The sequence below is a fragment of the Tachyglossus aculeatus genome, chromosome 12 (genome assembly GCF_015852505.1).
Source record: "Tachyglossus aculeatus isolate mTacAcu1 chromosome 12, mTacAcu1.pri, whole genome shotgun sequence".
Classification (NCBI taxonomy): Eukaryota; Metazoa; Chordata; class Mammalia; order Monotremata; family Tachyglossidae; genus Tachyglossus; species Tachyglossus aculeatus.
In genome coordinates, this window is record NC_052077.1 from 19,680,682 (window position 1) to 19,694,315 (window position 13,634).

Here is a 13,634-nt window from a genome sequence, read left to right on the forward strand (position 1 = left end):
CTCCCTCTCCCTCTATTTCCATTTCTTTCTCTCTGTTTATGAGAGAGAAAAAGAGAGAGATATATCCTCTTAGTTTTGACCTCCATGCTTTTGGAGGTCAGTGGTTGGGCTCATTTGTTTTATATAGGACCTGACACAGAGTGTCAGTCTCAGAGTGTTAATTGTGTACAGAGGATTGTACTAAGCATTTGGGAATGTAAAAGATTTGGTAGACATGAAAGATTCTCTTGGTTTAGATGCAATCTCCTCAATGAGCTGTCTGCTTCTAGGAATATGTATCAAATTTACATTTCGCTCATACTCCAGTGCAGACCTTTTAGGTGCCTTTCCTTTCCTTTTAAACCTGATACTTTCTTGATCGGGGACCAGTACCTTTGTAATTTCAGCTCTGTGCCTTCTTCCAAGTGGTGGATGTGGAGGTGACCATTCCTTTTGATGGCGAAGCCTTTTTTTTTGATTGGTCTTTGCTAAGCACTTCTTCTATGTGTCGAACACTGTTCTAAGTGCTGGGGTAGATGCAAGTGAGTTAGATTGGACTCCGCCCCTGTCCCACATGGGGCTCAAAGTCTAAGTAGGAGGGAGAACAGGAAAACTGAGGCATGGAGAAGTTAAAGGACTTGCTCAAGGTCACAGCAGATAAGTGGCAGAGTGAGGATTAGAACCCAAGTCCTGTGACTCTGAGGCCCATGCTCTTTCCATTAGGTCACACTGCTTCTCCAGTGGTTTAGGATAAGACTGGTCACCTACTTGTTTTATTTGTGATCTTAGGGATGGTTCTGCCCGTGACTAACTACTTCCAGCAGCAGAGTAACTGACTGATTTTTGAAGCAGATAACCTCCTGACTCCTGCTATCAATCAATCAATCAATCAATCAATCAATCATATTTATTGAGCGCTTACTATGTGCAGAGCACTGTACTAAGCGCTTGGGAAGTACAAATTGGCATCACATAGAGACAGTCCCTACCCAACAGTGGGCTCACAGTCTATAGAATGAACTGAACAGGATCAGTTGGTTTGACGCCCCGTTGAATATCAAGACCTTCCCTCGGAGTGGCAGGGTTGGCTGTAGCGTGGATGGAGAACAGCCGATCTCTTTATGGAAGTTGTTTTTATTTTTAAGATGGGGGAAGAGGTGATCTTCAAGTGCAGAAATAAAATAAGAATTTTATGATGGCATTTATTAAGCGCTTACTGTGTGCAAAGCACTGTTCTGTTTGATGGCTGCAATAGAAATGTACAACTAATTCTTGAGTGGCAGTAGGAGATAGAATGTCCAGTTAAGAGTGGTAACAAACAGTTTGGATGTATCAAAGAGGGGAAAAAGAAAAAGAAATACTGATGAGGGAAGTACAGAATACTGTATTGACAGGAGCTGGGGTTCTGGAGGATACTGTTTTACACAACAGTGTGAAAATAGAGTGGGAGAGGGATTGTTAAGGATAGGTTTGGACTTAGGTAAACTACGTGTTAGGTAAAATATGATTGATTGATTGATTAAGGAGTTCCTTGAATTACAATGTAGATTTCTGTCAGGTCTCTCATGTCAGTCAGTCATTTGTTGAGTGCTTACTGTGTGCAGAGCGCACAGTACTAAGCATTTGGGAGAATACAGTAGAATAGAGTTGGTAGGCATGTTTCCTGCCCATAAGGGAGAAGCAGCATGGACTAGTGAATAGAGCATGGGCCCGGGAATCAGAAGGATATGGGTTCTAATCCAAGCTCTGTCACTTGTCTGCTGTGTGACCTTGGTAAGTCCCTTAACTTCCCTGTGCTTGTTACCTCATCCGTAAAATGGGGATTAAGACTGTGAGCTCCATGGGGAAATAGACTGTGTCCAACCTGATTAGCTTGCATCTACCCCAGTGCCTAGTACAGTGCCTGGCACAAAGTAATTGCCTAATAAATACCATTAAAAGAAAGGAACTTACAGTTAGAGGGAGAGACAGACATTAAAGCAAATTATGGATGTGGGCATAAATGTCGTGGGGCTGACGGTGGGGTGAAAAAAGGGTACGAATCCAAGTCCAAAGATGAAGCAGAAGGGAGAGGGAGTAGGAGAAATGAGGGTCTAGTTGGAAAATGCCTTTCAGAGGCGATGTGATTTAAATAAGGCTTTGAAGGTGGGGAGAGTGATGATCTGTCAGGTATGAAGGGGGAGAAAGTTTCAGACCAGGGTGTGGGAGAGGAGTCCATATACACCAGACCACCACTCTCCCCACCTTCAAAACATAATTAATGTCACGTCTCCTCCAAGAGTCCTTCCCTGATTAAGCTCACTTTTCCCCAACTTCCTCTCCCTCCTACGTCATCTATATTCATTCATTCATTCAATCGTATTTATTGAGCGCTTACTGCATGCAGAGCACTGTACTAAGCGCTTGGGAAGTACAAGTTGGCAAGGGATCTGTTCCTTTTGGCCATTAGATTTGCCTCACTCTCAACCCCACAGCACTTACGTATATTTAAATTATATATTATCAATTATAGTAGTGTCTGCTCCTCCTGACTGTAAGCTCATTGGGGGCAAGGAATGCATCTGATAACTCCGTTAATAATAATCATAATGATAGCATTTATTAAGTGCTTACTATGTGCAAAGCACTGTTCTAAGTGCTGGGGAGGTTACAAGGTGATCAGGTCTCCCAAAAGGGGCTCACAGTCTTAATCCCCATTTTACAGATGAGAGAACTGAGGCACAGAGAAGTTAAGTGACTTGCTCAAAGTCACATAGCTGACAAGTGACAGAGCCAGGATTTGAACCCATGACCTCTGACTCCAAAGCCCGGGCTCTTTCCACTGAGCCACGCTGCTTCTCCATTGTATTTACTCTCCCAAATTCACTGTTCTGCACGTAGTAAGCACTTAATAAATACCACTGATTGAATGTCCCCAGAATAATTTTCCCTTCTCTTAAGTGGAAAAAAGAAAACAAACAAAAAACACATTTTTAAAGCACTGTTTTTTAACTTTTAGAAAATAAAGGAGTTTGTACAGTGTATTTTCGGGGGAATTCGAAAAGCTTGGCCTCTTATTAAAATGGTTACTTTGAAATTGCTGCAAACCCAATTCTCAAATTTTAGAAATGTAAAGCTTAAGAACAAATAAAAATGTGGAAAAAGTCAATTCCCTGAAGTCGGTGTGACTCATCTGCTTTTGGTTTGGAGCCATATTTTCAGTGTTTTACATAATTTAATCTGATATCAAAAAAAGGAATGTAACCCATTAAAATTTGAGGGGTAAAAACCTCAAACAGAAGTGTTTTTGTTAATAAATGAGAGAGACCCTTTTGTGCCGGAGAGACAGCTATTTTAGCATTTCCTTGAATAGTGTGAAGGCTGAAATGAACTTTTCATTTGAGTTTTTTTTCCTTCCTCCAGTTCCGCCAAAATGTTTTTGGAGCCCTGATGCTTCATTAAATTTGGAAGTGGATTAATAGTCACTTTGGCAGGAAGAGATATTAAATATGTTGCACATTTTTTTCTGGGTGGGGTGGAGGAGGGAAATGAAATCCTATCTTTTTCCTCTGTGGAAACCTAATACTCTGCTCTTCCTTTGTTTCCTTCTTTTTCTAGGCATTAAGTGTAACTGAAACTTTGATTAAACCTTTGGAGAAATTCAGAAAAGAACAACTTGGAGCTGTAAAGGTTTGTCCCAAATTCATACTTACGAAAGGAAGATGTTAATATGTGTGAAATGTATTTCAAATTACAGAGACACTTTGGCAGCTCCGATAGGGATGCTGGAGTTAGCCATCCGTTGTTTTCTGTATTTAATATGCCAATTTTCTTCTTTGGGGATGAATATACACTATGTATAAGGTACCAAAAATACCTGAGGAGGGTTATAGAAATATGTCTTTCTAAAGATGGGGTTTGTGATGTCTCCCTTTCCATCCCAGTTAGTCTTTATAAGTGTGTTTATGCTAATTCTGTATTCATTCTGTCTGCAATGATCAGATTGCCACAGAACCACAGTGGACAACTCCATATATATGATCAAAGGTGGTTGCTGCATGAAGCACTGCCATTTCACCCTGTTAAAGAATGGAAGCTCACTGGACTATGACTGTATTTATTATTAGCTTGCATCTACCCCAGTGCTTAGTACAGTGACTGGCACAAAGTAATTGCTTGATAAATACCATTAAAAGAAAGGAACTTACAGTTAGAGGGAGAGACAGACATTAAAGCAAATTATGGATATGTGCAAAAATGTCGTGGGGCTGACGGTGGGGTGAAAAAAGGGTACAAAACCCAAAGGGAGAATTTGGCAATTTGGGATTTTGCCAAGATTTCAGATTCCGGATGTAACTTTTCAGGCAAAGAGAATCTTGAGATACATTTAGTGACCCCAAAGAGGTGGGATTTCAGAGGTGTACCCTATTTGAGAAATGTACTTTCAGAAATCCTTTTTTTTTGTTATACATGAAAGAAGCAACATGGCACTCTTTTTCTGAATCCCTTTTCTTCCGTGTATTAATTTCCTAATCAGCAGGCTGTATTACTCATGAGGGCCAAGACCAACACTAGAAGGGGAAAAATTATTCTATAAAGCACTTGGAAGTTATCCTGGCTCCACCACTTGTCTGCCTTGTGACCTTGGGGAAGTCACTTCACTTCTGTGTACCTCAGTTACCTCATCTGTAAAATGGAGATTAAGACTATGAGCCCAATGTGGAACAGGGACTGTGGCCAACCTGATTAGCATTTATTTATCCCAGCGTTTAGTACAGGGCCTGGCACGGAGTAAGCGCTTAACAAATACCATTTTTTTTAAAAAAAAAGTTCATTTAGATGTAAGCATGAGATTATTAGCCTATAATAGGTACATAGACTCACAAAGATTTTTTTCTGGACCTAGTGAAACTTGATACCATAGTAACTACAAAGACTCAGAAAATATAGTTGACATTTACATGTTCCACAAACCATTTAAAAGAGCCTTTGGCTTTGTGGTAAGCAAAACTGACTCAATTTATAGAATTGTCTGTGTCCATCATATCTCATTTTTATATTTTGGTGAATAGTACACCCAGTTGTCTTCTAACAAAAGAGTTGCTTTTTTGCCAAACCTTGTATTAAGAAAAATTCACACTATAGCCCTCACCTGTTCCAATCCCACACACAGGAGCATAGTTTTCTCTGTATTGGAAATAGGGCCGGGAATGTGTTTATTATATTGTTATAGTGTACACTTCCAAGCACTTAGTACAGTACTCTGCACACAGTAAGCACTTGATACATATGCTGACTACTGAACCGAAATTAAACTGAGTTGTTGAAATAATGTTCCCCAACTCCCTAAAGATGTTATACTGAAAACACAAGATAGCCTACTTAGGGATTGTGTTTTTTAGCTTACTTTGCATGGTGTCTTGTTTGCACCCTGCCTCTAGTTCAGCCTACTGAACTAAGTCAAAGAATGTATGTTTGGTTTAATCACCACTTTTCTTTCATAAAATTAAGGAGATGCCGAAATTTTGTCCCTTATTGTGTCCTTGATTTATTTTGTTCTTAATAATAATAATTGTGGCATTTAAGTGCTTACTATGTGCCAGGCACTGTTCTAAGCACTGGGGTAGATTCATTTATTCAGTCATATTTATTGAGCACTTACTGTGTGCAGAGCACTGTATTAAGAGCTTGGAAAGTACAGTTCAGCAATAGAGACAATCACTGCCCACACTGGGAGTCGAGTAGACACAGTCCCTGTCCCACTAAGGCTCACGGTTTTAATCCCCATTGTACAGATTAGGAAATTGAGGTACAGAGAAGTTAAGTGACTTGCCTAAGGTCACAAAGCAGACATGTGGCGGAGCTGGGATTAGAACCCAAGTCCTTCTGACCCCGAGGTCTGTGCTTTCTCCATTCCTCTCCCCCTCGTCCCCCTCTCCATCCCCCCCATCTTACCTCCTTCCCTTCCCCACAGCACCTGTATATATGTATATATGTTTGTACATATTTATTACTCTATTTATTTATTTATTTTACTTGTACATATCTATTCTATTTATTTTATTTTGTTAGTATGTTTGGTTTTGTTCTCTGTCTCCCCCTTTTAGACTGTGAGCCCACTGTTGGGTAGGGACTGTTTCTATATGTTGCCAATTTGTACTTCCCAAGCACTTAGTACAGTGCTCTGCACACAGTAAGCGCTCAATAAATACGATTGGTGATGATGATGATGATTAACTCAGCCTTGAGGTTGTATTTATTAGAACAGTCTGCAAAACAAACAGCCATGCACCAATAATAAATGTTAATAATGGTTTGGTGTTCTTTATTTCTTGTTTTCCAAACTCTGACCCAGAAATATTCTTGCCCCAACCCTTTAATCTCTTCTTCCACCTGGTTTATAGTTGCTTCCAAGACCTCTCTTGGTTTCTTTGGAGGTCTCATGACTGCTTTCACTTCCTAAAGGGTCGTTAGCAGTGAAGAGGAGCTTTAGCTGATGTGCTAATAAATAATCTCATATATAAATGGGAGGCGTATCCTCTGCGATGAATTGGACTTTACAGGAAGAGCTTGAAGACAGGGATTGCATCTACAAACTCTATTTTACTGTCCCAGACACTTAGCACAGTTCTCTGCCAACAGTAAGTGCAGCGTGGCTTAGTGGAAAGAGCACGGGCTTGGGAGTCAGAGGTTATGGGTTCTAATTCTGGCTCCACCACTTGTCCCCCGTGTGACTTTGGGCAAGTCACTTAACTTCTTTGGGCCTCGGTTACCCCATCTGTAAAATGGGGATTAAGAATGTGAGCCCCACGTGGGGCAACCTGATAACCTTATATCTACCCCAGCACATAGAACAGTGCTTGGCACATAGTAAGCGCTTAACAAATACCATCATCATCACCATCGTAAATGCCATTGATTGATAAACTGGATGTCTTGCTTTGTAGAGCAAAATCTTCCAACATCTGTATCTTGTTATTAAGAAAATCAGTTTGTTCCAGTGGCCAACAAGCCTAAAATGGACATTAAAATTGACATCAGTGACGCAGATTGAAAGAGAAAAAAATATCTACCAATAGTTTTCACATGGGGATTAAACTAGCCTGTTTATCTGGCAAAGCACGGATGACCGTACTGGAATTTTCACATATAAACATTAACATTTTTATCTTCCCTTCGTCAGCTCCAACTGGTAATATCATTCTCTTTGTTGAGATTGAACTTGTTGATATCGTACTTTAATAGGGAAATCAGGACACTTTCACAGGCTGGAGTAAAAATTAAATATATTTGTGTTTGGTTTAATTCTGTGGCCAGAAATGTATTTGTGTTAATGATGCTCTATCAAGATGAAAAGCAAAAAGCCCCCATACCACTATTCCCCACCCACCCTGCCTCTGTCTCATGCAAGAACCAGCCTTCAAGAAAGGAGAGTATACAAATTTAGGAACATTGAAGAAAATACTAATGTGATTAAATTGGGGTCTTGAGGGAAAGTTTAGGTAGTGGAGTAAAACAGTCTCTACAGACTGGTGAACACTGTTGGGTAGGGACCGTCTCTGTTGCCAACTTGTACTTCCCAAGCGCTTAGTACAGTGCTCTGCACACAGTAAGCACTCAATAAATATGATTGATTGGTGAAGCTGTTGAATTTATTATTGTTTCTGAAGGGGTACGAAGACGAAGCACCATGGCCTAGTGGATAGAGCATGGTCCTGGAAGTCAGAAGGACCTGCGTTCTAATCGCGGCTTCACCATTTGTCTGTTGTGTGACCCTGGGCAAGTCACCTACCTTCTCTGTGCCTCAGTTGCCTCATCTGTAAAATGGAGATAAAGACTGTGAGCCCATTATGGCACATGGACTACATCAAACCTGATTAGCCTGTATCTGCCCTAGTGCCCTACCTGCCTGGCATATCGTAAGTGCTGACTAAACACCATAAAAAAAGGTAATTAGGTTGGACCTAGTCTCTCCCCAACATGGGGCTCACGGTCTAAGTGGGAGGGAGAATAGTTATTGGATCCCTATATTACGTATGAGGAAACAGAGACACAAAGAAGTCAGGTTACTTGCCCAAGGTCATACAGCTGCCAAGTGGCAGAGTTGGCTTTAGAAGCAGACCCTCTAACTCCCAGGCCAGGGTTCTCTCTGCCAGACTTCCCTATTGCTCTGAGGAATGTGGCTATTTCAGAGAAAAGGAGAAGAGCAGGTCAAGAGTGTCTACTTGTTTTGTTTCATTGTCTGTCTCCCCCTTCTAGACTGTGAGCCCGTTGTTGAGTAGGGACCGTCTCTATATGTTGCCGATTTGTACTTCCCAAGCACTTAGTACAGTGCTCTGCACGCAGTAAGCGCTCAATAAATACGATTGAATGAATGAGGAAACCCCTAACTCAATCCCACTTACTCCCAGCCCCTTGAACCCGTAGGGACTGCTTCCACCTCGTGCTGGGAGCTGTACGATATTTCACCTCTGCTGTCCCTCAGTCGTCCCTCGAACACAGCACTGTGAGGTGGATGCTAACCTCAGGTTCTGCCTGAAGCTGGTCCTGCCAGTGGAGAAGACTTTTTTTATTCCCATATCTCTCTAGTCCCCAAGAAATTAGGACCAGGTTGCAGAAGCTTGAGCATACAAGGTGCAGAAGTTCCCTGATGGTGAAAGGGGCCTCTCCCCTTCAGCTTTCCAGTTCGTTGTGGGTAGGGGATTTGTCTCTTTACTTTTATATTGTACTCTCCCAAACGCTTAGTACGGTGTTTTCCACACAGTAAATACTCCATAAATGGGATTGAATGAACGAATGAGAAGTCACCTCCAGAGCTGCACATAGCTCATCTACAGGCAGTCTTTGACTTGTGTGTCAAATTACAGTAGCATTTAAACTGTTTCTCAACTTTCACCATTTCCGCTTTACAACACCAGCCTCCTTTATGGCTCTCGATGTTTAAGGTCCTCATTTGAAATAAAATGTAGGTCATCTTTTATTCTGTAAAGTAGAAAACTCAAGCTGTTAGGCCCTGTGAACATCAAACAAGGCAGCACAGAGAGGGATGACCTTTTTTAGTACCCCAGTACGGCAGTTTCCGTGGATCCTTCATTCTCCTTTTCAGTCACACATGCATCTGTCAGTGAATTCTGTCGTCAGTACCGTCTTTGAATATAGACAACTACATATACTTTGAAATTGTAGTTGCAAGAGACTGAAAGTTGATCATGGGTTTAAAGGCTCTCGATTATTAATTCATAGATGTATATGATAGATTTTAAAATTATTGTGCATTCTGTATTCTTGTTGGATGCAGGTGTACCCAAAGAAAATAGGAGCGTCAAATCCCTCCCTGCCATTCTAGTACGTTTCAGTGTTGCTCTCCTATCACATGCTTCTAAACTGTCTTCTAGACTGTGAACCCACTATTGGGTAGGGACTGTCTCTATATGTTGCCAACTTGTACTTCCCAAGCGCTTAGTACAGTGCTCTCATACAGTAAGCGCTCAATAAATACGATTGAATGAATGAATGAATGAACATGAACTTTCAAATCATAGGGCCAAGATTCACTTGCATCTGATGGGGAGATTTATCAGGTAAATGGCAGCGTAGCCATTAAGTATTTATGTAACACTTTGCAAAGTGTCCTACAGTTTTTCGAGAAGCAGCGTGGCTCAGTGGAAAGAGCATGGGCTTTGGAGTCAGAAGTCATGGGTTCAAATCCCGCCACCAATTGTCAGCTGTGTGACTTTGGGCGAGTCACTTAACTTCTTTGGGCCTCAGTTACCTTATCTGTAAAATGGGGATTTAAGACTGTGAGCCCCCCGTGGGACAACCTGATCACCTTGTAACCTCCCCAGCACTTAGAACAGTGCTTTGCACATAATAAGTGCTTAATAAATGCCATTATTATTATTATTATTATTACTATACATCTGGCCTCACCACTAAGGGAGGTGTGGTTGGCCCCATTTTAAGTTGAAACTAAGACAGCAAGCCAGGATTAAAACCTATATTATCTGGGTGTCCTGTAAGATTTCTTCCTTTCTTGTCCTAAATAGAATTTTGGTCAATTGCCAACCTAAGTCAATTTGTGCAGAAAGTGAGCTTCATGTTTCAGGAATGAACCTATGTGTATCTGCTCTCAGACATTCTACTTTTTGTTGCTGGGTACATACTTGTGTCTCTATGTGAATATTAATACTTAAGAAAGAGATAGTGTTAAAGTTCAGTTTATTTCACACACCTTAGACCTTGAATCTAGACTGCTCTGTTTCCAGCTTTTGTACACTAGGGCTATGTTGTGGCCTAGATGTTGGCAACCCCATAAAGTAATGTTGAGACTTTTTCCCCTTCTCCTCTAATTCTCTCCCGCACCTCCCTCCCAGATAAATCCCTTCTATCAATACCAATTTGCCAATGTGTGCTATACAGATTTTAACCCAAAATTCAGCAACACAAGCACCCACAATTTTAGTTTCAACTAATAGAACAGTGTCCTCTTAGAAACTGTGACTCAGTGGGTCTCATAAAAGAGAAGCAGCGTGGCTCAATGGAAGGAGCATGGGCTTTGGAGTCAGAGGTCATGGGTTCAAATCTTGGCTCCACCAATCGTCAGCTGTGTGACTTTGGTCAAGTCATTTCACTAGGCCTCAGTTACTTCATCTGTAAAATGGGGATTAAGACTGAGCCCCCCGTGGGACAAACTGATCACTTTGTTACCTCCCCAGCGCTTAGAACAGCGCTCAATAAATAAGATTGATTGATTGATTGCTTTGCACATAGTAAGTGCTTAATAAAAGCCATCATTATTATTATTATTATTATAAAAGGTCATATGCTGGCAACCCCCTTCTTTGATAGCATTAACAAAAGAACTAATGATCTTGTACTTCTGGAACCGATACTTAGGTAGTATAATAGTGGTCCATGAGTGAATGTACACATTCCTGCTGTAATTTATGGTTGTGGTGGTTTAATTTGGACCAGATCTTTATTCACAAAGCAGAAACCATCTGTGAGTCAGCAAGCTCCTACATCAACCTGAAGGCCAATGAATAAACAGATCTAATTACCTGAACTCTTCAGTCTGTTCTGAAGCACAGAGTCCTCAGCTTCCTAACAATGGTCATTCCTATTGATTGCTCTCATCAGTACAGTTGTTCTAGTTCCATCTCATTTTTTCCCCACCTCCTCTCCCCACACATCCTCATTTATGAAATATTTCCTCCATATCAAGCTAGTTGTTCTAGTTCCATCTGTTTTTTTCTCACCTCCTCTCCTTTGTACTTCCTCATTTATACATTGTCACTCCTGTCTGGAATGAAAGAGCCTCTCAAAACCGTTTTAACTTCTCATTCTGTTCTGAGAACACTATTGTGACCTGAAAGCTGTTTGGATTTTCCCAGTAATTGAACCAGATTCAGAAACAGCTTTTGAAGAAATTCAGGCAATTTGGGGGGCAGGGGGTTGAGGAGGGGGAGGAGAGAGAAAGAAAGCACATGTGCATGCTTTTGTGTGTTTGCAGATTTGCTATTTCCATTATCCAAGCAACTCTGTCTAGTATTAGAAGTTAGAGGTCCACAAATGAGCAGAGATAGTGGTAGGTTCAAGGGAAAACACTTTTCTATTCCTACCACTGTATAGCTTTATATTATGAGCAAAAATGGAGAATTCAAAGAAGGGAAATACTGATAAATTAGTAATACTAATAAATTGGACAAGGAAGTGGCTATACAGGAAGCAGGTCAAGCTCCATTTGGGAAAGCTTATGTTGTTTTTATCTTTCTCAAAATTAACTATAGTTGCTAGGACACAAAGGACTGATTTTTTGCACCAAGTGGTTTATGTAGTTCTAAAAAAGAAAACAACAATGAACATTTAAATAAGCTATCCTTAATTGTGAATAGTCTATAATTTGGTTGTAGTTAGGAGCTTCAGAATGGGCAGTTTGTGCCATGTTGAGGATGAACTGGAATATTCCCTAACTTTGAATTCCCGGAAACAACCCTTTTCCTAAAATGTCGCTTACACCTGTTTTCGTTTAAATCTTCCACTTCCAATTTGTTGTTTACTTTTTCACACGATCAGAACGCAGTTTTGTGTTTAGTTCCAAAGTGTTGAAGTTTCTCTTCTAGAAATTTTAGATGCATTTGCACATGAGGGAGACTTGGAAGTGATACAGTCCTCCCAACTTTGAAGAAGCCATGCCACTTGAAAGAATTAAGAGATTCGAAGCTATTTCTTTTGCTTTTCTGTTTGATTCACTGATATGAAAATCTTCTTGACTCACCAAGTAAAGAATAGTAGAGCAACAATGAAAGGACAGTACAGTCTTAATGACTTACTGGAAAGAGTATGGGCCTGGGAGACAGATGACTGGGTTCTAATCCCAGCTCTGCCAGTTGTCTGCTGTGTGACTTTGGGAAGGCACTTAACTTCTCTGTGCCTCCATTTCCTCAGCTGTAAAATGGGTATTAAATGCTACTCCCTTCTACCTAGACTGTGAGCCTCTTGTGGGACAGAAACTGTGTCCAACCTGCTAACCTTGTAGCTACCCCAGTGCGTAGAATAGTATTTGGCACCTAGTAAGAGTTTAACAATTATTATTATTCATTATTATTATTATTATAAATTCATCTTTGTTATGTCTTTCATATTTTAGAGATACCTTTTTACCCAAAGAGTGGAATCTTTGCATATGTTTTCATTTCTTACTTGTATTTATCTGTATTTTAAAATTGATATTTGCAGGAGGAGAAAAAGAAGTTTGATAAAGAGACGGAGAAGAATTACAGCCTAGTCGATAAGCACCTGAATCTATCAGCTAAAAAGAAAGATTCACATTTGCAAGAGGTACTTCCGATTTCTGTTTTACGTATACCTGTGTTGACAAGAAGACCACTTCCTGAAAGCATTTAGTCTTTTTTCAGGTTTGATCCTTATTTTAATATATATAGTAGAAATTGGCTGTATTTGGAAAAATCCATATAAGTATCTGTTTGGTTTCTTATTGATAATTTAGGACAAAAGAATCAAAAGCACATAAAATTTGCAGATGACAGTGAACTGGGTTAGGTTTTTAGTAGTTTGGGTGGAAATAAGAATAGACTTCAAAGCAGCCTAGGAAAATTGGAATGAAGGGGCTACCTTGTGAGGATGAAATCCAATAGGAAAACTTACAAGTAGTCACTCTGAGACATAAAGTATAACAATGTGGAGAAAGAATTCTGGCCCAAGAATGGTGGAAATACCCATAGTTGAAAGGTCAACATTGGCGTGCAAGGATATAAAAGACAAACATGGATAAACAGGATGAGTAAGCTGGGAAGCAAACCCTCATTTATACATTCAACACGCATTAAAATATCTTCTCCCATTTTGTTCATCATACTAGAAACGGTAAGAGAAGAAACCAGAGTGGCTCCAGATAAGAGTGACAAAAGGGATTGAAGGGATAAAGAGGATAACAGTCCATGTGGAGAAATAAGAGAATTTTAGGTGGTTCAGTGTGGGGAAGAAATGTGAGGATTTCCCTAGATGTTATGTTCAAGTATGTGAAGGATTTCTGTGAGGATGCTGCTGATCTCCATGCCCACGGTGACTGAACTAGAGGAAACAGGCTTAAATTAAAGCGGAAATGAGTTCTGTTGAATCTAAGCAAGAACTGAGATTTTTAAGGAAAGATTAAA

At 40.4% G+C, this 13,634-nt stretch overlaps 1 protein-coding gene across 1 annotated transcript in view; it reads left to right on the forward strand.

Annotated features, from left to right (window-relative positions):
* ARHGAP10 (Rho GTPase activating protein 10) overlaps positions 1 to 13,634 on the forward strand; it is a 262,121-nt gene that overhangs the window by 106,720 nt on the left and 141,767 nt on the right. The window contains exons 4-5 of the mRNA XM_038755281.1: positions 3,577 to 3,648; positions 12,697 to 12,798. Coding sequence (XP_038611209.1) covers positions 3,577 to 3,648; positions 12,697 to 12,798 — 174 coding nt within the window. The remainder of the gene's footprint in view (positions 1 to 3,576; positions 3,649 to 12,696; positions 12,799 to 13,634) is intronic.